General features: G+C 40.4%; 1 protein-coding gene across 9 annotated transcripts in view; it reads right to left on the bottom strand.

Annotated features, from left to right (window-relative positions):
* adgrl3.1 (adhesion G protein-coupled receptor L3.1) overlaps positions 1-23,571 on the bottom strand; it is a 385,181-nt gene that overhangs the window by 257,110 nt on the left and 104,500 nt on the right. For all 9 annotated transcript variants that reach the window (XM_088342694.1, XM_088342696.1, XM_088342697.1 and 6 more), the window contains exon 3: positions 15,135-15,248. In XM_088342694.1, the coding sequence (XP_088198820.1) occupies positions 15,135-15,189 (55 nt within the window). In that variant the 5' untranslated portion in view covers positions 15,190-15,248. The remainder of the gene's footprint in view (positions 1-15,134; positions 15,249-23,571) is intronic.

Below are 23,571 nucleotides of genomic sequence, written 5' to 3'. Positions count from 1 at the left end.
TCATCTTCCAGATCAATTACAACTCTTACAATTGCCGCGGGAATTGTCCAGTTTTGACTATTATTGCTCACTGCTGTTTGTTGTTTTAACAATTACATGGCTATCAGCCAATTATGTTGGTTATTTTTGATACCCACACCCCTTAGGCCTGATCTGTTTGTATTTCACCATTAAATATTTAATAATAAGAGGAGGTTCAGGGGATTCAAACCAGCTGAAAGGTCCTGAAAAGTGTGCAACTTTCTCACGTTGCCGTTTCCCGTAACCATGGAAACCTTGCCATCCTGGGGCGCAGGATCTGGCGAGGAATCTGAATGAGCTCTATGACACCATGCCTCTAGTTAAGGATGCGCTTCACAACACAGAGACACACACATTCAACACACGACGATGACACGTCAAGACGAAAAAAATCCCGGCGTTCGCCATTGATTATAGCGCACGATGGCTGGGAGATGAAACTGCTATATAAGTGACATTTAGTGAAAAGGTCTTTCCTTAATGAAGACATTCATGCAAAAGCGCACACGTCACACAAAGAGCCACAGGCTAACTTAAGAAATGTGTCCTATTTGTTTCTTTGAGCATAGTAGGCCAGTGGGTCATTACGGCGTTAATGCATTTCCTTGAATGGCTTTTATGGTGTCTTAGAGAGTCAGTTTTGAAGAGAAGTTAATTGGATCTATAGTTTTATTGTGATGCAGTGGTCTAGATAATAAGTAATATTTGACCGCCGGGTGTTGCTGTATTGTGTAATGCAAGCGAAAATGTTGCTAAATATTACAAGGAAATCTCCGGAGACTCAAAGTGACCAAATCACACCAGTGTTCTTCTCATATTTTTTTACCAAGCCTTTTGCGAGATTTTTGGCTTCCTCTAGGTGGGGCTCATGTTTTGTAAGATAAATGAACAAATCTATCCATCTACAGGTATCCAAAGGGACAGTGTGTAATATTCAGTGCCTCCTAAAAAAAAAACATTGATTTGAATACCAGGCAAAAATACATGAACTATCCTGCAAACGTTAATTTTTATAAAAATTCATAGGTCGATAATTTTGCATTTCTTTTACACATTTGAATCTCTGCTTAAGTCGGTGCCATGTTTGTCTGGCGTCCTGCCACCCTCACTCATACCAGACAACATTGTGACATCAAGCGGTCAAGTATTACACATTGGGGGTTTTCAAAAATCCACGTTTATATAATAGTTCAAGTAGTTTTGCTTATTTTTTAAGTGGATATTGTTTTTTTTAATGAATACATATTTTTACCGCTAGGAGGCACCAAACCTTACACAATAATGAGTATGATGCACCCTAGTTTCAGACTGGATGCCAGCATCCACTTGATCATCCACCACGAGGTGCTAAATATCACACTGTCCCTTTAAAATAAGGTCGGTTATAAATCTGCTCTGAGGAAGGGATCACAAGCTGAAATTCTTGCAAAGTAGGGGAAAGACACTTGATATAATGATAATGATAATTAATTTACGTGTTGCAAGTCCCAGGTACCATAGAATACAAAACATTATAATTGTAAATACATCTATCAATTATCTGATTCACTTATCATTAGTAGAGTCGCGGGAGTGCTGGAGCCCATACCAGCTGTATTCAGGCAATGGGCAGGGGACACACTGAACAGGTTGCCAGCCAGTCGCAGGGCACACAGAGATAGACAATTCATTCGCTCATTCAAACTTAGGGACAATTTGGTCCAGCCAATTAATCTGACATGCTTGGTTTTGTAATGTGGGAGGAAACCAGAGTGCCCAGAGGAAACCCAAGAAAGCACAGGGAGAACATGCAAACTCCGCACAGGAAGGCTGGTATAACTTGATTTGATCCCATGACCTCAGTACTGTTCCGCGGACGCGCTCGCTACTCTCCCACCCTAACACTGAACACTGGCTCCCCCCAAGGTTGTGCACTGAGCCCCCTGCTTTAAAAATACATACTAAACATAATTGAATCGTTTCTCCGGCGCCGTCACGAATGGCAGCCACTCCAGCAGCTCCCGTGTTATTTTCGATTGTTCTCAGTTATTTTCGATTGTTCTCAGCTTAGGGATGCTGCTGGAAAAGTGAATTTCCCTTCGGGGATGAATAAAGTATCTATCTATCTATCTATCTATCTATCTATCTAATAACTATAAATAGTATAAAGGGTTTTCCAAAACGTTAGACGCTATTCCGTAACCATTTTGACGGCTTTTGTCAGAATTACCTTACATTTTCACAGCTTGCAAAGAAACATTTGACATTTCTATTTTTCCAGTGTTTAGAGTATGCTCAGACTCAGTGACCGAAGACAGTGCAACACATTTTGCAAAGGAGGCACCAACTACAAGACAAATTAGGACTTGAAACCAACAAATTAGAGAAAAGGGCTGTTTATGAAAACTTAAACAGCCAGGACGGCCATCAACATCAGCAGAGACAGTGGATCAGATTTGTTAAGTGTGAAAACCAATATTCCACAAACAACAGTTTGGCAGATTCTGAGGAAACAATTGCGATTTAACCCTGACAAGCTGTGGCTTATTCAGGACTTTACGGAAGAAGCAAAGCAAAAACATGATTATTTTTTTTTTATCTTTTTTTTTTTTTAATGTCGAAATGCTAGATAAACTCGAAGAAGACAATTCTGATGATCAGCTAGTTTTCAGTGATAAAGGCACAAGCGTCAAAGTGATTTTTTTAATTTATTATGAGTTCATATGGAACATTTATAAAAATATTTCATTTGGCCAACCCATCCATCCATCCAATAATTGCACAGCTTATCCTCAGTAGTGTCGCGGGGGTGCTGGAGCCCATCCGAGCTATCTTTGGGCAGTGGGCAGGGGACACCCTGAACTGGTTGCCAACTAGTTGCAGGGCACACAGAGACAGACAACTCACTCGTCCATCAACACCTAGGGACTAAACCGGAGTGCCCGGAGGAAACCCACGCAAGCACGGAGGTTTGATCTCATAACCTCAGAACTGTGCCACACACGCCCCGCCGTGCTGCCCTTCGGCCAACCCATGTTTCTAAATTCCTTAATTGGTCTCTTATGTTTGGTATTGTACAGTCAGTGCAGGATGTGAGCCAAATTACCTATTTACAGCACCTGGTATTCCCAGGCAGCATTCCATCTGAGTGCCGACCAGGCCCAACCCTGCGTAGCTTCAAGAGATCAGGGCTTTCTTAGCGTACTATGGCCGTAAACGAGTCACTTTTATTCGTAAATATAACCAATAAAAAATGACCCAAAAAAAATCAACAATTCGCAAAACCTTGTATGGAAAGGACAACTCAAATGTGTTGTTACCTGAGCTGAGCTGGTACTGTGAAGGGGGTGGCGTAGTAAAAGGAAAACTGATTTTAAAACTTTAATGTGCGAGGATTGCCATGTAGTGATGTGAAAGCTCGCTAACGTAACGGCTCTATAGCCGACTCTTTAAAGTGAAAGACCGTAGAAAATGTTGTGCGTAAAATTACATTATTAGTGCAACGTATGAGTTAAAGCGACAAAAAATATCTGAAAAGCCTTTCAGAAATCGAAATATACGGCTCGTTTTAGTGGGAAGAGCCGAAAGAGCAGGTTCTCCAAAAAGAGACACAATTCCCATTACTATCGTCATGCAATGTAAAGACTTTATTGCTGTAATCAATTCCCTATTCTTAATCATTGTCCACATTGTTGATTGGTTAATGCCATGTTCCTAGGAAGGGTAACAATGTGTGTGCCTTCGTCCTGTTTTTTATAATCGCAAGCTATTATTATCTTCTCGCTTCTACCTTTAGCATTGCAACAAGCCTTGGACCCATAGCAATTAAAAACAATTCAAAAATTACAGTACTGTATCACACCAACTATCGCAAGGTCTTTACAAAGCACCCATTATAGACTAAATGACTTTTTCCATTAAATAAAAAGGGAAAATGTATATATAAGTCAGCTGAATGCATTTTGCTTCCCGATTTATATATATATATATATATATATATATATATATATATATATATATATATATATATATATATATATATATATATATATATATATATATATATATATATATATATATATATATATATATATATATACATATACATATACATATACAAATGAATAGTTTCTATATTCTATATTTAACTATGTGTAAATAAATTACTTAACAAGATCACTTCAGTTCAGCATTCAACACCATCATCCCACAACATCTGGTAGACAAAATGCGACTCCTGGGTTTCAACACCCCCCTGCGGAACTGGCTGCTGGACTTCCTCTGTGACAGACCCCAATCAGTGCGGATAGGTCAGAACAGTTCAGATGTCATCTACCTCAGCACGGGCTCCCCCCAAGGCTGCGTCCTAAGCCCCTTGCTGTTCACCTTGATGACACACGACTGCGTCCCTAGGTCCGCCACAAACCACATCGTGAAGTATGCTGACGACACAACAGTGGTGGGCCTCATCAGGGATGACAACGACCTGGCCTACAGAGAGGAGGTGGAGCAGTTGGTGGGCTGGTGCAGGGACAACAGCCTGGTCCTGAATGTCGACAAAACTAAAGAGATCATTGTCGACTTTAGGAAAAACCAGCCCAACCATGCCCCACTTTGCATCAACAACAAGGCTGTGGAGGTTGTCAGCAGTATCAAGTTCCTAGGGGTGCACATTACAAACAAACTCACCTGGTCCGTGAACACTGCATCACTGGTTAAGAGGGCACAGCAGCGCCTGTACTTCCTGCGGAGGATGAGGAGAGCCCACCTGCCCCCACCCTCCCTCATTACATTCTACAGGGGCACCATAGAGAGTATCCTGACCAGCTGTATCTCTGTGTGGTGTGGAGGCTGCAGCGCTACCGACTGGGGTAGTGTGAGGAGGATAACGAGGACAGCAGAGAAAATAATCGGGACTACACTTCCCTCCATTCAGGACATTGGCCAGAAGCACTGCCTATCCCATGCTAAAAACATTACCGGGGACCCCTCTCACCCCCATCATGGACTGTTCACTCTGCTAGCCTCTGGGAAGAGGTACTGCAGTGTGCGGTGCAGGACCACAAGGCTCCGCAATAGTCTAGTCCCCCTGGCCATTAGACTGTTAAATGGTCAATCTAACATATAGTTAACTTAAATCTAAACGGCTGCTAATCTGACTTTTTGCACTACTGGCAGTTTTTTTTATAGCTTGCCACTCCTTGCACATTGCTCTCTGCACTATTGTAATTACAGCGTTATTGTTACAGTGTTAATGTTACTGTGTACCTGACTTGTTAACCTGACTGCCCATTTTGCACATCTGGTTAGCTACTCTTCTTGCACTATCGGCACTATGGTAAAATACTATACGTAGCCAAAATACAATACAACATTATTTATATCTGTACATTCAAGGAAACTGTGGGGGTCAGATGCATCGACATTTCGTTCTGTATACACGTGTACTAGAATGACAATAAAGTAGATCTGAATCTGAATCTGAATCTGAATTGTGTCACGAGGTCTCGGACAGACCGAAATCCAGGACATAAGGGGAAGGAATACAAGTTGTGATTTATCAGCAAACAAAACACTCAACTAGAGAGAAGGGAGTGTGGGATTGAAAAGGATATCTTGAGGCGGTGGCTGGCGAGGGAAACTAGAGAGGAGGTCTTGGGGAGTTAAATATCTTGAGGGGGAGATTTGGGAGTACCTTTAAAAAGACGGCTTAAGCCGACAATCATTTGACTAAGAAAAAAACTGAATAAGGTGGTTGAAGTGGCAGGTCTTGCAGAGGATGAACATGAAACGAGGAGAGAATCGGAGAAAGAGGTCATGGGAGAAGAAGCTTGTAATTTTGGGGAGGGGAAGTCTTCAGGAATCAAAACAAATTAGCAACATAAAGTGGGAGCCCAGGGCATTTATAGTAGAGGTGGTTAATTATCTAACTGGAATCCCCTGGGGACAGAAAAAGTGAGAGGGACTGTAAAATATGGTAATGCTGCTATCTTTGGAGAAGAAGGGGCACTGCAGGTCCCAAACCATGACACATTGGGTCTTTTTATCTCTTTTCATTCATATAAATTTATCAACGGATAAGTCAGAAAAAATCCGTATCAGACAGCAGAAATTTGTGTCATTGGCCAGTCCTCAAACACATAATTCGAATGAAATGTCTTGAATTTCACTGCTAAGCATTTAAAACTACATATTAACACATTACCTTTTCTCATTTTCATTTTTTTATTTTTATCGGCTGGCTCAGCCATAAATCTCCCCGTGTTTAAGGCGCCTTTCAATGACTCACTACTATTGCTTATTTGCTTCAATCATATTTCCCGCTCCCGGCTAATATCGCAAGCCCATGTAATGGCGCCTGCGCCGATGTAACCGTTGACACCAACTTGGCAGCCGGGACAATCTTATTTGGACGCCTCCGGGGACGGAAACAAAAGGATATCGATTTTTACATCCGGGCCAAGAACAAGAGAGTGGCAGATGAGGTGAAGAGATGGAAAGGAGAAGGCCAAGGTGAGGGAGAAGAGCAGATGTACTCGTGAGCCGATTCCCGGCACTTCAACTGCCAAACGATTTAGCTTTTGTCAGCGTTTGACCGATGGATACTAACGTCGCAGAAGATTTCGCAAAGGATGAAGAGAGTGTTAGCGGAAAGCTGCTTAGCCGGTAATCACTTTGATGTAGTTCTCACTGCACAAAATAAATTATTACCCATTTGGCTCATTTTAACAAATTCAGTGACATCACCATTAAATGTCAGGAGTGGATTCGATCAGATATTTGTCCGCACATTGAAGAAACCCCCACTTTCTAGTCTTGCTTCCTGTATCCAGTGATTCAAATGTGTAAACGTCCCCATATTAGTAGGTAGTAAAGCAGCGTGTAAAAGAAGCAAATAAATGGATAAGTACAGACAAGGTTTTTATTCTTTCTCAAAAACAGGATAGAGAGTGATGATGTTTCATGCATGTCTACAGGAACATAAACACCGTGGTGACCGTAATCATGTGATCACACCACTGTCACGTCAACATCGGGTGATTAATAGTTCATGCATTGTTACTGCATAACTTCAGTTTTCTTGCAATAAAATGTGATTTTGCAAGCAAAGTTCCCCTGTGTTAAAAGCATTGTTTAGATGTTGCGGCACACCACTAACCAAAAATGTTATAAAATGACACAAAACAGTATGTTTAATTAGAATATAATTTATAATACCACGAGTTTTTACAGCACAGACACTTGACAATGACATAATATTTGCAGAAAATGTTTTATAAATGGTTTATAAAATTTTAAATTTTGAAAAGTGACATTAAATAATTTCTCACCGCACATCTGACGATCTCTCACGGCACACTAGTGTGTCGCGGCACAGTGAAATCACTGTACTATAGTATAGTATAGTATCGCATAGAATAAATATATTTTTTAGGATTTAGCTTTAGATTTTTTAAATGATTTTATTATTAACCTAATGAACAAAAAACACTTTTGCTTCATTAAACCTCTTCTAGTTAAAGTCTAGCTAAAGCATTTTATTTGTGCATTCCTTTTTCTGGTATTATTTGGAAAATCATCATTATAATGTAGCTTTCTGTTTCAGTACAGTTAGTTCAGATGTCTTCAATCAAATGTCATCAATAATCAAAATGATGCCATCGCTTACTTTTTATTATCATAGTATTGCAATATTTGACAGAAGAATGTCATTTCAAGCATACAACATATTTGCATTATATCTGAACTTTCTTTGATGCGCTATAAAAGGCGTTAAATTCCTTACTTTCTTCTCTACCTCACAGACAGCTTTGTATTCTCGCTCCATTTCTGATAGAATCGTTTTTCTTGAGTATTAGTTTCATTTTATTGTCTGCCAATGAAAAAAAACAGCAGCCAGGCGAAACCATCTAACAAGAGCCGGTGTCTTCCTGCGTCCACGAGCAGACGATTTATGTGGGCTGCAATCCACACAGCTATAAAAGTTAGAAAGGAAGATTTTGGAGCTGAGATTGAAACGTTTAATCGGAAAACACCACACTGAAAAGTCATTGGCCCAGTCCGGTAATGTAACGTCCTCCCTGGGACTCACTTTGGAAAACACGGCTTTGGTCTATGATGATTGTTGTTGAGATGAAGGTCGGAGTTGAAGTTGGGTGAAGTTATTTGTGGAAGTCTGACAGATTTGGGTGTCACTTTTGTCCAAATAAACCTGTTGCGGGTTTTGGGGAAGTGTGACCTTTGACGAAGTGTGTGTTGGTATTATTGTGACGAGAGACAGGAAACAGATTTAAACACTCTGGCGTCCCACACTCTTGAATATTTGCCGATTTGGTTTCGGTTTAATGCTGAAAAAATACAGGAGCTGGCAGCAAGCATTTCTGTCAGGCCTTTGAGTTGTCGTTTTTTGTTCTGTCTACCAGAAATTGACATGCACTGCGGACGTGATCCATTTTCCCTGATCGTGAGTAGGGACTAGCAGAGCACACTGTCAGGCCTGGCAACACTATTTTTCGGATCCGTCCACTAAAAAGTTAACTCCACTCGTGCAGCCATGTTCCATTTCCCTATCGCATAATGTTGCAAGCGGGGTTGAGGGAATAATTTTCATTTCTTTTCGCGTAAAATGATTCCCTACCAGTTTGTCTACAGGGCAAACCGCTCCACTGACGACGCCATAAACACAGCACTTCACACTGTGCTGAAACACCTGGACCACCGGGGGAGCTACGTCAGAATGCTCTTTCTGGACTTCAGCTCAGCCTTCAACACCATTATCCCGGAAATCCTGGTGGAGAAACTCACACACCTAGGCCTCTCTCCCTTCATCTGCCACTGGATAATGGACTTCCTCTCAAACCGCCCACAGTCCGTGAAACTCGGTAACCACGTCTCTTCCACTCTAACACTGAACACTGGCTCCCCCCAAGGTTGTGCACTGGGCCCCCTGCTTTTTACCCTCTACACCTCCGACTGCTCACCGACCCACCCCACAAACACAATCATTAAGTTCACCGACGATACCACCTTGATCGGCCTCATCTCTGAAGGGGACGAGGCGGCGTACAGGGATGAGGTGGAGTCACTGTCAACGTGGTGTTCAGAAAACCACCTCATACTGAACACCACACAAACAAAAGAACTGATACTGGACTTCAGAAGGAATGGCAGGAATCCAGCACCACTCATCATAAAAGGAGACTGTGTAGAGAGAGTCCACTCCTTCAAATTTCTGGGTGTGCACATCTCCGACGACCTCTCCTGGTCTGCAAACACCAGAGCGGTGGTAGGGAAGACCCAGCAGCGACTGCATTTCCTGAGAGTGCTCAGGAAAAACCATCTAAAACAGCAGCTGCAGGTGTCCTTTTACAAAGCTATAGTGGAAAGCATTCTAACGTACTGCATTACGGTGTGGTATGCTGGGTGCACAGCAGCAGACAGGAAAACGCTCCAGAGGGTCATCAAAACAGCCCAGAAAATCTGCAGTTGCTCTCTGCCCAGTCTGGAGGACATTGCCTGCTCTCACTACCTCAGCAGAGCAGAAAACATCATCAAGGACTTTTCTCACCCCGGCCACCACCCCTTCGACCTGCTGCCTTCCGGCAAGCGCTACAGGTCACACAAAACAAAAACAAACAGACTCAGAGACAGTTTCTTCCCCAGAACCATTACCACCCTAAACAGACACCGCACAAAAAACTGAAAAACTCTTGGAAAAACACTACCTCATACGAACGTAAATTGTACTCATATCTATGTTCTTGCACAATGTTGACTGCACTATGTTTACTGCTCACCTTGCACAATGTTGACTATCTTTTTTTGCCTTATGATGACTATTTTTGCACCAAATGCATATGTTGACTATTTGTTTGCACTATGACAACTATTTTTGCACCAAATGCATATTGCACAAACCCTTACGATACCAAACTGTATGTAACATCCTACATGCCGACATTTCTTGTGTAAATTTTGTGTAAATTATAACTATAACCTTATCCCCCTTGTTTTATAACCTTATCTTCTCTGTTCCTTTATCTTCTTGGGTTTTTTACCTCACTGTGAATGTGTGACTGGAGTGTCATACCCAATTTCGTTGTCACAATATGTTAACCCATTTTGTAACAATGACAATAAAGGTATATTCTATTCTATTCCATTCTATTCTATTAATCTGTTATTCCCAATCGTATATTACTGCAAACCGCTTCTTTCCAACAAAATAAACTGTGATCAGGCTGAGATCCATTATGTCCAGTCCCATATTGCAGTGAGCACAGACTAAAATAAGGCACTTTTGTCAGAAGGTATATAATTTTGGCTGGCCAAAAATGATATGGACGGTTGTGGCTGCAGTCCATTATCAATGGCAACTTGCATTGGTAAAAATAATTTGTTTATGTTTTTTGTAAATTTCTTATTTTGCTACTTTTGGGACACATTTGAAATTGGGTATTGGAAATTTTGTTAAGGCAACATATGGTAAACAAAAAGTATGGAATGCCTAAATGCAGGGATGGACAAACTTAAAACCTCGGGCCACATGGCTATTTAATCCGGCCCGCCAAACGAAAGAGGTCAAATTACAATAAAAATATGTATGATAGTAAATAAAGTACTAATTTTAAAAACGGTGCCAACTTTGTCCTAAATGTCCCTTTGTGTATCTACAGCAAAAATACCACTACAGACATACTACAAAACTACTGCAAAATTACTGGTTGGCTGATTGGTAGGAACCGTCATAGGGGCACCATTTCCCTAGGTGTGCCTTTGGCCAGTACAGCCTGGTGGCACCCATCCCTCTCTAGGCTACAAAACCAAATATCAAAAATAGTGCATAAAACAATGATCATATATAGATTATTTTGCTTTCATCCTAAAAAAATTAACAAATACAATAGAAATACGACATAAATCCTACTACAGCAATGCTATAAAACAAACTTATTGCTTAGAAAATACTACTACGGAAAAAAACAATACTGTGGAAATACTTCAAAAACACAAAGCAATGTCATGATTACTGATGCGGGGCACCTGAGTCTGCTCCGTTGGCGCCAACAGCCACGGACGCTGATTGGCTGCTGACCTCTTTTTGAACCCTCGCTTTCCTGTCGACAATTGTCAGTTCGTCTGCAAACCTCAGTTCCACACTAGGCAAGCCCTTTTTGACTCCTGACTCAATCCTGTCCTGTTTCACGTTTGTTTCCAGCGCTGACCTCTTTTCTGAACTCGTTTACGTTTTTGCTTCTCCGTCCTGGCCATCGACCTGTTTTTTCCCCGAGCTCGACACTGCCTTTGCTCGCCACGGAATTGGCACTTCCGTGTTCCAAGCGATCTGCTGTCCGTGACCGACAATCACCAGATCGTGGGTGCAAGCCCTTTCCTCCTTCTAAATAAAGCTGAGTAAAACGAAGGCAAGTGGGTCCCATGTCTGTTTCTGGTCTCTGACAAGCAATAGAAAGAGGATGACAGAAATACTAATAAAATAGTAATTCAGAAATATCATCACAGAAATACTACAAAAATACAACTCTGGTAAAACTACAAAAATACAAAAACATACTACAAAAATTATACTCCAGACATACTATAAAATACAACTATAGAAATACTGCTGCAGAAAAAAAACAACATAATTGTACAAATATAAAACTATAGTACTACTACAGAATACTGCAAAATTGCTAAAAAAAAATGTGACAGCAGAAATACTAAAAAAAGTGTGAAAAAAGTGCAACTACAGAAATATTTTTAAAAAATGCAACTACAGTAATACTACAAAATTAAATATAAAATTTTGTTCTTAATACAAGGACTCTTGTATTATTTTCCTTTAAATGAGAGAGTTTCAAAACCAATTTATTGAAACCAAAATATATAAAGAAATATAACATGTAGATGTTTGCATGTTTCCTTAATCATAAACGGGAAAAAAAATGAATAGTTATGCAGGATGGACCCCTTGGCAACATTTTCTAATCCAATGCGGCCCTTGTCTACAGATAGTTGCCCCCTCTTGCTAAAAATGATTAGATGTATTGTTTTCTTACATAAGTATTTATTTCTATCTACCTTGGTCATATTCCTCAAGAGGGGTGACCGACAGCAAGACAACACATACAATAACAAAGAAAATAAAAGGGAAAAAATTAGCAAAAAAACACACACAAAAATGTTTGGACCATGGCCAACCCTATTGCCCAAACACCCAAACAAGTTAGGCACCTCGACACCTATGTTGGTCATGCTTTTATCCCTCCAGATGAAACCGGACAACAGAAAGTGGCCATGTCACTCAGGTCAGGGTGACACAACACACTCTTTTGTTCAACAGCAGGGCCTGACAGCTTTCACTGGTTTACCCCTGCTGCATCATTCGGGTGCCCAGCCCATCCTTAAGAACGCGTCCACAATCCCACTATCCTTTCACAACACCTCTCCACTTTTTTCTATCACCAACAAGAGCTCTAGCTTCCGTATTTAGACCTCTTTCCTGCAGTGCACTCATAACATTCATCCACGTCAATCGCGGCCTTCCTCTTGGTCTCCTTCCATTGACTCCTGCTCTGTAGATCCTCTTCAACATTCGCTCCATAACTATACATTCTTTAAATCTTTTAGCAGACTTATTTTTGGAGTTTCAACTTTTTTTAAATACACATAGATAAGGATTAAACAAGAGAAAAAACAGGTCAATATAATCAAAACTATAGAGGCGGCAGTAGCTCAGGAAATAGAGCAGTCGTTTAAGGACCAAAGGAGTTGTAGGTTCAATTCTTGGCTCCTCTGAGTTAAACGTCAAATGACTCTGCTACCTGTGTGTTTGTGTGTGCGTGTGTGTTTGTGCGGATGAATAGGTAACGTCTGAAGCGTATTGTAAAGCGCTTTGGAAGTCCTCAGTAAATGGTAGAGCACTATATAAATGCAGCCCACTTACCATTTAATCTGCTCACATTACCACCTGGTCACAACTATTTTAGGAAGACTGCTTTGTTCCATAAGTGATCCACCATCTAAATTTCTGGCGGTCGTCGCAGGATTGATCTTTTCTCAATGACATTGTTGTGATTGCGAGGGTCCTGGGGTGGATTGGCAAACACTTAAGGCTGACATCTGGAAGAAGCCGTATCTTCCCTATGACCCCCAACAGGATAAGTGGGATCAAATGGACAAATTGTATCGTTTTAATGGGTATCGGACACCAGCAGTGACTCTGGTCAGCATCTTTCTATGTATAAGTACAGAAATCAAAAGGATCCCCAACACAGCTAATGTCAAACATAGCTAGCTCCAGATTAACTGTTTCTGTTTCAACTAATCCCACCAAGATATCTGCAGTAGAGATTTTCATATGACGATTTATTCTTCAGCTTTCGGTGGTAATGGTAATGGGATTAAAGTTTGAGAAGGCAAGAGCACCACCCATCTCCTTTTGAAGAATATGCATCAACAAACAACTTTACAAAAAGTAAAGGGAAAAAAATGGCAACTCGATGACAAACCACAGTGAAATCAAATTTAGGCATATAACAAACAAGATTTATATATTTATTTTTTGATTTGTCGGTCAATTGTTTTGAAGATTACTCAGTAAATCAGATCAGCTGAAATTTTTCTTTTGAATCCCCGTATTTGGTACAAGAGTCTTAGTTTATTAGCTGACAACTAGTTATCATTACACCTCTCAATTAATATAATGATTAAAAAGGCAAGTATGTCCAAAATAGTTTCACTAAACACCAACATATGTTCAAGGAGAACACAAAAGCTTTTGCTAAACACTTGCTAGTTGCTATTGCTACAATAATTGATAGTTGATGAGCTGATGATTAATCAATTAGGACACCTCTAAACGGATATCAAGATTATAAAGCATTATGTCCAAAACAGTTTCATAAATCACAAACAGATATCCAGAAAGAATATAATTACATATGCTAAACTCTAGCTAAAGCTATATTAATTAATAATCAATTATCTGATAATTTATAAATTATTAAGCCTCGAACCTGATATCATAATTAAGAACGCAAAGTTAATTAAACATCTTAACGGTTGTTTAAAGGCAAACTATTTTGTTCTCATTTAAACGCCTGCTAGCACCTATCCTAAATTACTGTATGATTGATTTGAATTGATGAATCAAATGTTTACTACACCCCTAAACTCGCTCACGATTAATAAGGCAATCAATTCTAACAAAGTTTCATTGTAAACTTTAACATATGTTCAAAGACAACACAATTGCCTGTGCTAAACGCTTACAAATTGCCAATGCCATAATAATCGATAATCAATCATCTGACAATTGATCAATATATTACTACAGCCCTAAACTTATACGATAATTTGGAAAACAATTATGTCCAACAAAGTTGTATTAAAGACTTTAACGGATGTCCAAGGACAAATTTATTGCCTATGCTAAACGTTTACTTGTTGCTGATGCTATATTAACTGTTCATCGATTAACTCACTATTAATCAATGAATCATTACACTTCTTAACTGATATCATGATTAAGAAAGCAATTAAGTCTTACAAAGTTTCATCACTTTAATTGTTGTTCAAGGTCAACACAATTACCTGTGTAAAATGCCTCTTAGCAGTAATGCTACATTACACTGTAATTGGTTAACTGATAATTAATCAATTAATTCATACACTCTTAAACTGATAACATGATTATGAAGGGAATTAGGTCTAACATGTATCATTAAACACTTTAATGGAGAATCAAGGAAAAAATAAATTGTATATGCTCAATAATTGCTAGTTATTAGAGCAAAATTAATTGATTCTCAATTAACTGACAATTAATCTAATAGCTATTACACTTCTTAACCAATACCATTATTAAGGAAGTAACTATGTCCAACATTTTAACGGATGTTCAAAGGCAACACAATTGCATATGCTAAATGCTACATCTACATTAATTGATGATTAAATACTTGACGATTAATTCATTAATTTAAAGCAATATTATGTGTTGACACAAAGAACACATTATGGCAAAGAAAGCTCACAGTTGGCAGACATTTCCTTGCGGAGCAAAACAAATGCAATCTTCACAGTAGAGTAGCCTAATGCTATCGCTAATGTTTGCATACGCTAATTCTCACCGATTGCTATGGGGGCAAACAAGGTGGAGAGGAACAGGAGGCATCGGGTCCACATGGCGTTAGCTTGGCCCGAAGTCGAGGAGGAAGGACTTCCTTCTTCTGCTTAGCGAATGACTATAAAAAAAAGACAAAAACACAAAAAATAACAATGGTAAATCAAGTATTTGCAACTGGTGAGGACTTTTAATTAATTTTTATTTGCTTTTTGCATGCCTCTAATTCCCTTAGGAGTGGTAAAAGCCTTTTTAATAATGCAGGGAAAAATAATCTGCAGTGAACTGTACAAACTCACAAACATGAAACAGAACGTGTGTTCACATTTACCTCCTAAGCTAAAATTAGCGTACGTGAAAAAATCCTTAAAACAACTCAGCAGGTTCTAGGATGGCTTAGTTTAACACCTATTGTCCTAGTTCAGATAAGATTTGATTGTCAGCTTTAAAGTTAGAGCAAATTTCACTTGAATGTAATATGGTCCTACTGGCTGTTCAAAGCCGCTGTTTTCCAGTAGTCTTTAGCATGAACTTACACCATTTCAAATTAACCAAATTTATATTTTAGTGCTTTTTTACACACAGGGAAACAAACTTTACCAGCATTTCTGTAATCCAAACTTCAGTGTCAACAGTCGAAAAATGAAGAGGAAGAAGAAAAAGAAAAGAAGAAAAATGAGAAGAATGAGAAGATGAAGAAAAATGAGAAGAATGAGAAGAATGAGGAGAATGAGAAGAATGAGAAAAATATGAAGAATGAGAAGAATAAGAAAATGAAAAAGAAAGAAGATAGAAGAAAAAAAGATAAAAAATATGAAGGATATGAAAACGATGAAACGAGTTAAGAAGATGAAGAAGACAAAGTATATGAAGGATATTGAGAAAATGAAGAAGATAAAATGATGAAGAAGATGAAGAAGGTGATGACAGAGGGGAGATGGTCCACCCAAAATAACAAAAAAGGCTTCATTGTTTTATCTCCCTTAATGTAAGGTATATTAAATCTAGTTATTTGTAATTTTCTCTATTATCTCTATTATTCACGTCACAAATGGCTCTGATGGAATATACTTGAGTTCATACTATTTTTATTACTTATTCTCTATTTTTCTACTCTTTTATATGATTCTGTTTAAAATATATGCACACTTTCAGTCTTTATTTTGAAGGATACAGGAAAGTCATCTTGGTATGTTTTTACAACTGCTTGACTTCTTCCAAATAAAAACATTCAGGTCACTGGGCCACGGTGAGAAAAAGGGAGTCATTCAATGGAGTGGGTCTGTTTTTCTCCCCGCGGTTACTGGAGGCCTCCTGTTGATATCAAACCTGCATCTTCCTTGACTCTCATATCAGCCAAAGATTAATATCCCAAATTAATCTGACATTTTGGTGCCGAAACCCGGGACGTGCCCCAGCAGTCGTCTGACTGAGGAGGGAGAACTTTTCAACAGTTTTTTTTTCAAACAAAGGACCACCTGACTGGTTCTTCTTTTTCTCTCTCCCATCGAGTTTCAGTCAACGACCTGGGAAAACCGTTCTTCGAACAAGGGGAGGCTGATCTGATCAATCAGGTGGGATGCATTTTTGATATTAAGATTAAAAATAATTAAGGAAAGCCATAAAATGAAATAAGAGGTTGACAATTGGGGATTCATTAGCGAATTATTAAATTGGTTCGAGGGTTGTGCCTCACCGAGTCAAATATGATTGTGTATGTCCATATATATATATGATACATATATATATATATATATATATATGTGTGTGTGTGTGTGATTCATATATTGACGAGCCGATTACCAGATTCGAGGGTTCGCCTCATCGCTAACGGAGTCGGTAGAGCCTGTACGATTGATTACTAGTCTCAATCGAATGAAACTAGAGGAATAGGCCTCGTTTCAGTTGCTGTTAACGGAAAGTTAGACGGCACTTTTATGATATTACTAGAGGAATTTGCCTCGTAAATCAGTTAGAGAAGACAGGCATAAAGTGGTTCGCTTTTGAGAATATATATAATCTCTGCAGTCGGCAGAGTCCACTGTTTGAAATCGTCTTAAAATGAGCAGGCCAAAATAAAATAACCCAGAATAAATACGTGGCTTCATTAAAGTGGGGAGTATTGTAGGAGTCTGTCTGTGGGCCCTATGTCTGTCTGTGTACGTGATTTATGTATCTGAGCTGTTAGTTACTTTTTGCATGTCCCTAACCCCTCCCGCATTCCTCTGGTGTCCTTTGTCTTATGTGTTGTGTACTGCGCATGCGCTCGCCGGCCCACGGAATTATTCCTGCGTTTTGGAGGGGGGGAGAAAGAGAGGCAGAACAAAGGATTCCTTTACACTCTCCTCTCCTTTTTCAATTGGAAATTGATAATTTAAGAAAGAAGAAGTTAGGTAAAACACAATTTGGTAATTTTACACGAATAAATTAAAAGCAATACCAGGAAATAATTAATTAATGAAAAAAAAAAAAAAAGGCCATTTTTAGTTTAAAATTAGCAAGTCAAAGTTTAATAAGATCAGGAATAAGCTATTGAGAGATACTTTTCTTTGTGGGTGACATTTGTTTAAGAAAAAATGGGCCAGGCCCAAAGAAAGATGCTAGCAGAGGACCCAGATGTGAAATTTATGAATAGAATAAACCCTAATAGTTCAAAATATTTGGAGAAATGGCTAAAGAAAGGTTTTAATCAAAAACTGAAGGAAATAGCGACAAAGCTCGAATTGAAAACTGAGTTAATTCACAGGAGAAAGGAAAGGGCTAGGAAGGGAAGAACACAAGTGAGATAGACTCACAGATAGGAATATTACATCTGTGGATTGATCAGAGTAAGAAAAGAAGGATGGATATTGCTAGCAAGGAAGAGAGAAAAATGTTACGCATGAAGATTGAAGCAGAAGAAGAAACTGGGGTGAATGGAGAGATAGTCAGGAACAGAGTGAGGAGAGAACAGGAGCAGAACGAAGCGAGGGTTAGAGAAGAGGAGTATCAACGTACGGCTGTCAGCGACAGGCATAAGAGGGATGAGCGAGCAAAAGGAGGAAAAGTTGGGGGTGAAGAAAGAGAAATTGAAAAGCACCACTCTCCAATGGGAGGCCGCACCAGAGGCAAGACTTTTCAAGCAAAGAATGAAGAGATGAGTACATCCGCTCCAAAACAAACGGCGAGGATCAACATAACCACCACAAAACCAGCCAACTTGTACCCCCAACTGCCTGATTCGTCCATACCAACAAATCCTATATATCCAATGATAGCTGTTGCAAATCCAGCTTTCGGAGTTTTGGGCCAAGAAAGACAAATTCACGTTTATCGCCCTTGGACCCAAACTGAGATGAAAGAAGCCTGTGCTTCCATCCCTCCTTTAGAGCAGAACGTGGGAAGATGGATTGAAGCACTTAGGGAGCTTGTCAACAGCTACAGGTTAAATGGCCCAGAAATTGTGACGGTCCTCAGATACCTTTTAGGATACAGGGTAGGACGGGTTATGGGGAACTTCAACCCCCTCGATGTCAACCAAGTCGCACGTCCATATGGAGATGATTTGACTGCGGATTTCACCCAAATTATGGACCGAACAAGAGAAGCTTTCACCAAGCCACCTGATTTTAGCGCTGTCACCCAATGCCGCCAGGAAGCAGGAGAATCAGTCAGGCAATATGTCGAAAGGCTGACAGAGAAAATGAGAAACTGCAGTGGAGTCCAAGAAGCTGAAGCCCCGGATACACCTTTCCAAATCATGCTAAGGTCGGCTTTCCTAGATGGTCTGGAAGACAGCATCGTCAATAATATAAGAAAACATCTGATCACCTGGAGAACAGCCACAATGAGTGATCTAGTGACACACGCCATCCACGCTGAAGATCTGAAGAGGAAGAAGCAAAGCCAGACAGCTGTTTTCACCATAACAACACTACTTGAAGGTCTTTCCGCCGCTGGAAACACCCCATCTGCGCCGATATATTATGAAGAAGGAAGAAGAGGTCGTGGAAGAGAGAACGGCCGTTTAACCGGAAGATGGAAAAGACGTCCAAAGAAAAACGACAACTGCTACAATTGTGGAAAATATGGACACTTCGCAGATGAGTGCAATTCCAAGCTGAAACCAAGGCATTATCATAAAAATAATAATCCTCAATCATCCGAAGATTGACTAACCGACAGAGAGATAGACAAGGAGGAAGATGAGGAGAACTTTGATGAATCTGAAGATCCGCTACCAACTCCCATTCTGGATCTTAGTGTATTATTTGGAAACATATCATCGGTCAATCCTCCTAAAAGAGAAGTACAGGTAGGACCAAGAGAAGAACCAGTTGATTTTATAGTAGATTCGGGAGCCCAATCATCTGTGGTTAGAAACCTTCCACCAGGAGTATTATTGGCCAAGTCATCAGTGTTAGTAATTGGAGTAGGAGGAAGACCCGCCAAGAGATATTTCACTAAACCAACGACAGTTGTTGATGAAGATGGAACTGAACACAGAGAAATTCGTTTCGTCTATGTTCCTGAATGTCCAGAAAATCTGTTGGGAAGAGACTTGATAAAAACGCTAGGTTTGACACTAACGGTTAAAGGGGATCACATGGTGGTAAAAAAAGAAGATCTACCACTAAATGCCCCTATAAAATGGACAGAGGAAGCCGAAGCTTATTATCCCAACCTCACCTAACCATCAAAAGGTGTAACACCCTCAACCCAGCAACCCTCTTACCTACAGAAGAAGATGGACAACCGCATAACTGTACAGAAAAGACTGAAGAGGTTTACAAACCTCGCCCAGATCTCAAAGACTCACCACTCGACGAAGGAGACACCATTTTTGTGGATGGATCATCAGGCAAAGACCAGTTTGGACAGAACAACCCAGGCTATGCAGTGGTCAGCCAGACAAAGACTTTAAAATCTGAACCACTGCCCAGCAACTACTCAGCTCAAGCTGCAGAGATAATTGCCCTGACAGAAGCCTGTAAACTGTTCAAAGACAAACCCGTCATTCCCCGCAGTCTGTATCACGCGGTCGCTATTTTGAGTCATGGTAAAACCACGTCTCAACACCGGGGATGTGTTCCGTGGTACGACAAGCATTTATAGTACCGTTAGGATTACAAACCTATTCTAAAAATTTTTGTAGATCTTGTTTGGTTTGTTGCCGACACAACGTCCAAGGTAACATTAGGCCAAAACGAGGGAAGACCCCAGCTGGGACTTACCCTTTTGAAATCGTACATATGGATTACATTGAACTGTCTAAAAGTGGTCCATATAAATACTGTCTTGTGCTTGTTGATTCGTTTTCAAAGTGGGTAGAAATTGTACCGTCAAAATATAACAATGCACTTTCAGTTGCCAAAGCCATTTGTAAACACAACATCCCAGAGCATGGCATTCCAAGAGTGCTCTGGAGTGATAATGGCAGCCATTTTGTCAATGACATTATTGACAACATGGCTACACATCTGGGTATAACACTCAGATACCACTGTTCCTATCATCCACAGAGTGCAGGGCTTGTTGAAAGAATTAATGGGACAGTTAAACTAAGACTCAAAAAGACAATGGAAGAAACAGGCAAACCATGGCCTGAATGTCTAAGTCTAGTTAAAACATATATGAGAATTACACCAATAAACACAGGCATCACACCATTTGAGGCTGTGCATGGCAGACCTTTCCACCTTCCAATGTGGGAAGGTCAGCCATTCTCAGAAGAAAAAAACCAAGCAGATCCAATGACAGAGTGGTTATGTAAACTATTTAGAGAGAAACAAGTTGTGTCTGCAAATGATCTGCCGCCTGGTTCTATTCCTTTGTTTCAGGAGACAGTGACTCCTGGTGACCTGGTGCTCGTAAAAGTGGTGAAAAGAAAGAGCTGGTCCAGTCCACGTTGGGACGGGCCATATACAGTCCTGCTCACCACGCCGACAGCTATAAAGATAGCTGAAAGAGACACCTGGATTCACCAGAGTCACTGCAAAAAAATCACCGAACTCAAATAAACATGCTTGTCACCATCCTAGGGTGGGGACTCATCCTCACCCTGCTCCTCTTGCCAGCCCAATCGATGCAAGCCAACATCCGCACCAAAATTTGGGGTCCAGAAAGCCAACAAACGACATGTCCTGTCATAAAGCCAATAGAAGGGGAATACACCTGGTCAAGGTGGTGTATGTGCACTGATAGGAGAACACTTCTGCACCTACATCCCGGATGAAAACACATTGACCCAGGAGAAGGACGTTCAGCCGGGATGGCTCGATTGGCTGTACTCTGGCAGCTGGTCCCAGATTCTGGTGAAGATCCTGGCACCATTTGTCGGAATCCTAGTGATCTTTATTCTCCTGTGTGGCGTATGTTCTTGCTGCATCGTGCCCATGACAAAGAAGATGGTGTCAAGAATGTTTATTGCTCATATGTACCATTACAAATTGATTTCTGTCCCACAATACTCTGATGATGATGATACTGACCCAGACAGCGTTGTCTAATGGACTTATCCCTACCAACTAAAAGGGAAAACCCCCTCACTGTATACACCACTGACACACGAAGATCCGAGTGGGTAAGGCCGGTCGGGCCCCTGCTTACACCGTCGTCGGCAGGCGACCTACGATGTCACACAGGCTCGGGTTAGGCCCGGTGGGGACCAACGCGCAGGCAGGATTTCGTTTTGTTTTTTTTGTTTTTTGTGTGTTTTGGTTTTTGTTTGTTTTAGCTATGATTCTTATAGTTAACCATCACTTATTACTACTATGTTTTCTATGTTTTATAAGAAACACTCTCGACCTCATAAAAACGAGGTGGTAGGAGGGGAATTTTTTCCTTTACGAAGGTTTTTCGCCCCTCCACAAAGCTACCTACCTGTTGGATTTCTTAATGATGTGTAAACTTGAAACCTCTGGTATTGTTTTCACGGATGTTCTTCGAAATTTACAACAGGGGGGAAATGTAAGGTATATTAAATCTAGTTATTTGTAATTTTCTCTATTATCTCTATTATTCACGTCACAAATGGCTCTGATGGAATATACTTGAGTTCATACTATTTTTATTACTTATTCTCTATTTTTCTACTCTTTTATATGATTCTGTTTAAAATATATGCACACTTTCAGTCTTTATTTTGAAGGATACAGGAAAGTCATCTTGGTATGTTTTTACAACTGCTTGACTTCTTCCAAATAAAAACATTCAGGTCACTGGGCCACGGTGAGAAAAAGGGAGTCATTCAATGGAGTGGGTCCGTTTTTCTCCCCGCGGTTACTGGAGGCCTCCTGTTGATATCAAACCTGCATCTTCCTTGACTCTCATATCAGCCAAAGATTAATATCCCAAATTAATCTGACACTTAACTGTTGTGAAATATGGGGGAAACATAGGAATCCAATGTAACTGTAATGCAAAATTACGTGATTGATTGTGCTTTCTTGTGTTTGAAGAGAGTGGCTCAAATTCCTCACAGGAAAACTGAAATCCGCCCGGGTGGGCGACAGATGGAGTGAAGCAGCCACGGGAAATATATCAAGTGAAACAGAGACTATTGATCAGGGGGGGCATACTGCTCAGGTGAGGCACACACTAAAGAGACCAAGAGCATCTCCATCATGTGGACCAGGCAAATAGCCAGTAAGCTTATGTTGCTACAGTGATTTGAATAGTAAATTTCATATATTTCAAGATGCAACGCTGAGGCCCCCAGAACGGAGTCCCTTCCATGCCACTACTGCACCTAGAAATTCTGTACATTAAAGTTATGGAGAGATTCGGTGAAAAACAGCAGCCTTGGAGTCAAACTCCCAGTGGAAGCGAATTATACTTACCGCCAGAAATTCAGACCAAACTACATACAGAGAGGAAGCCAACAGCCCTGAGAAAACTCCCACAGCATCTTCCACAGGGCTCCCCGAGGAACCCAGTCAAATGTCTTCTCAAAGTACACAAAACAGATGTAGACTGGATGTTCAGACTCCCATGCACACTCAAAGACCCTGCAGAGGGTGTAGCAGGTCCATTGTTCCACAGCCCGTACAATAACCACAATGATCCCCTCTATGATTCCACTTCCTGACAGACCCTCCTCCCTAGTACCACCAAACAAATCTTACCAGGAAGGCTGAGAAGTGAGATTCTCTTTTAGCTGGAACACACTTTCCTGTCCCCATTTTTAACAAGGGAGACCACCACCCCAGTCTGCCAGTCTAGAAGTACTGTCCCCGATGTACACGCCATGTTGCAGAGTCAACCATAACACACCCACAATACCCACAGCCTTAATGAACTCTGGATGGATCACACTCCTGGAGCCTTGCCATTGAGGGGATTTGTATTCTTTCAAAACAAATATTTTTATAGTTTAAACAAAATAATAATAACAGAATAACAAAACAAAATATTTCATATTTCAACATATCTTCTGTATTCCAAATCATACCAGAACAGACACG

This window comes from Urocampus carinirostris, chromosome 8 (assembly GCF_059441175.1).
Source record: "Urocampus carinirostris isolate Australia breed hairy pipefish chromosome 8, RoL_Ucar_1.0, whole genome shotgun sequence".
Classification (NCBI taxonomy): Eukaryota; Metazoa; Chordata; class Actinopteri; order Syngnathiformes; family Syngnathidae; genus Urocampus; species Urocampus carinirostris.
This window is presented reverse-complemented; position numbering and strand designations above follow the sequence as displayed.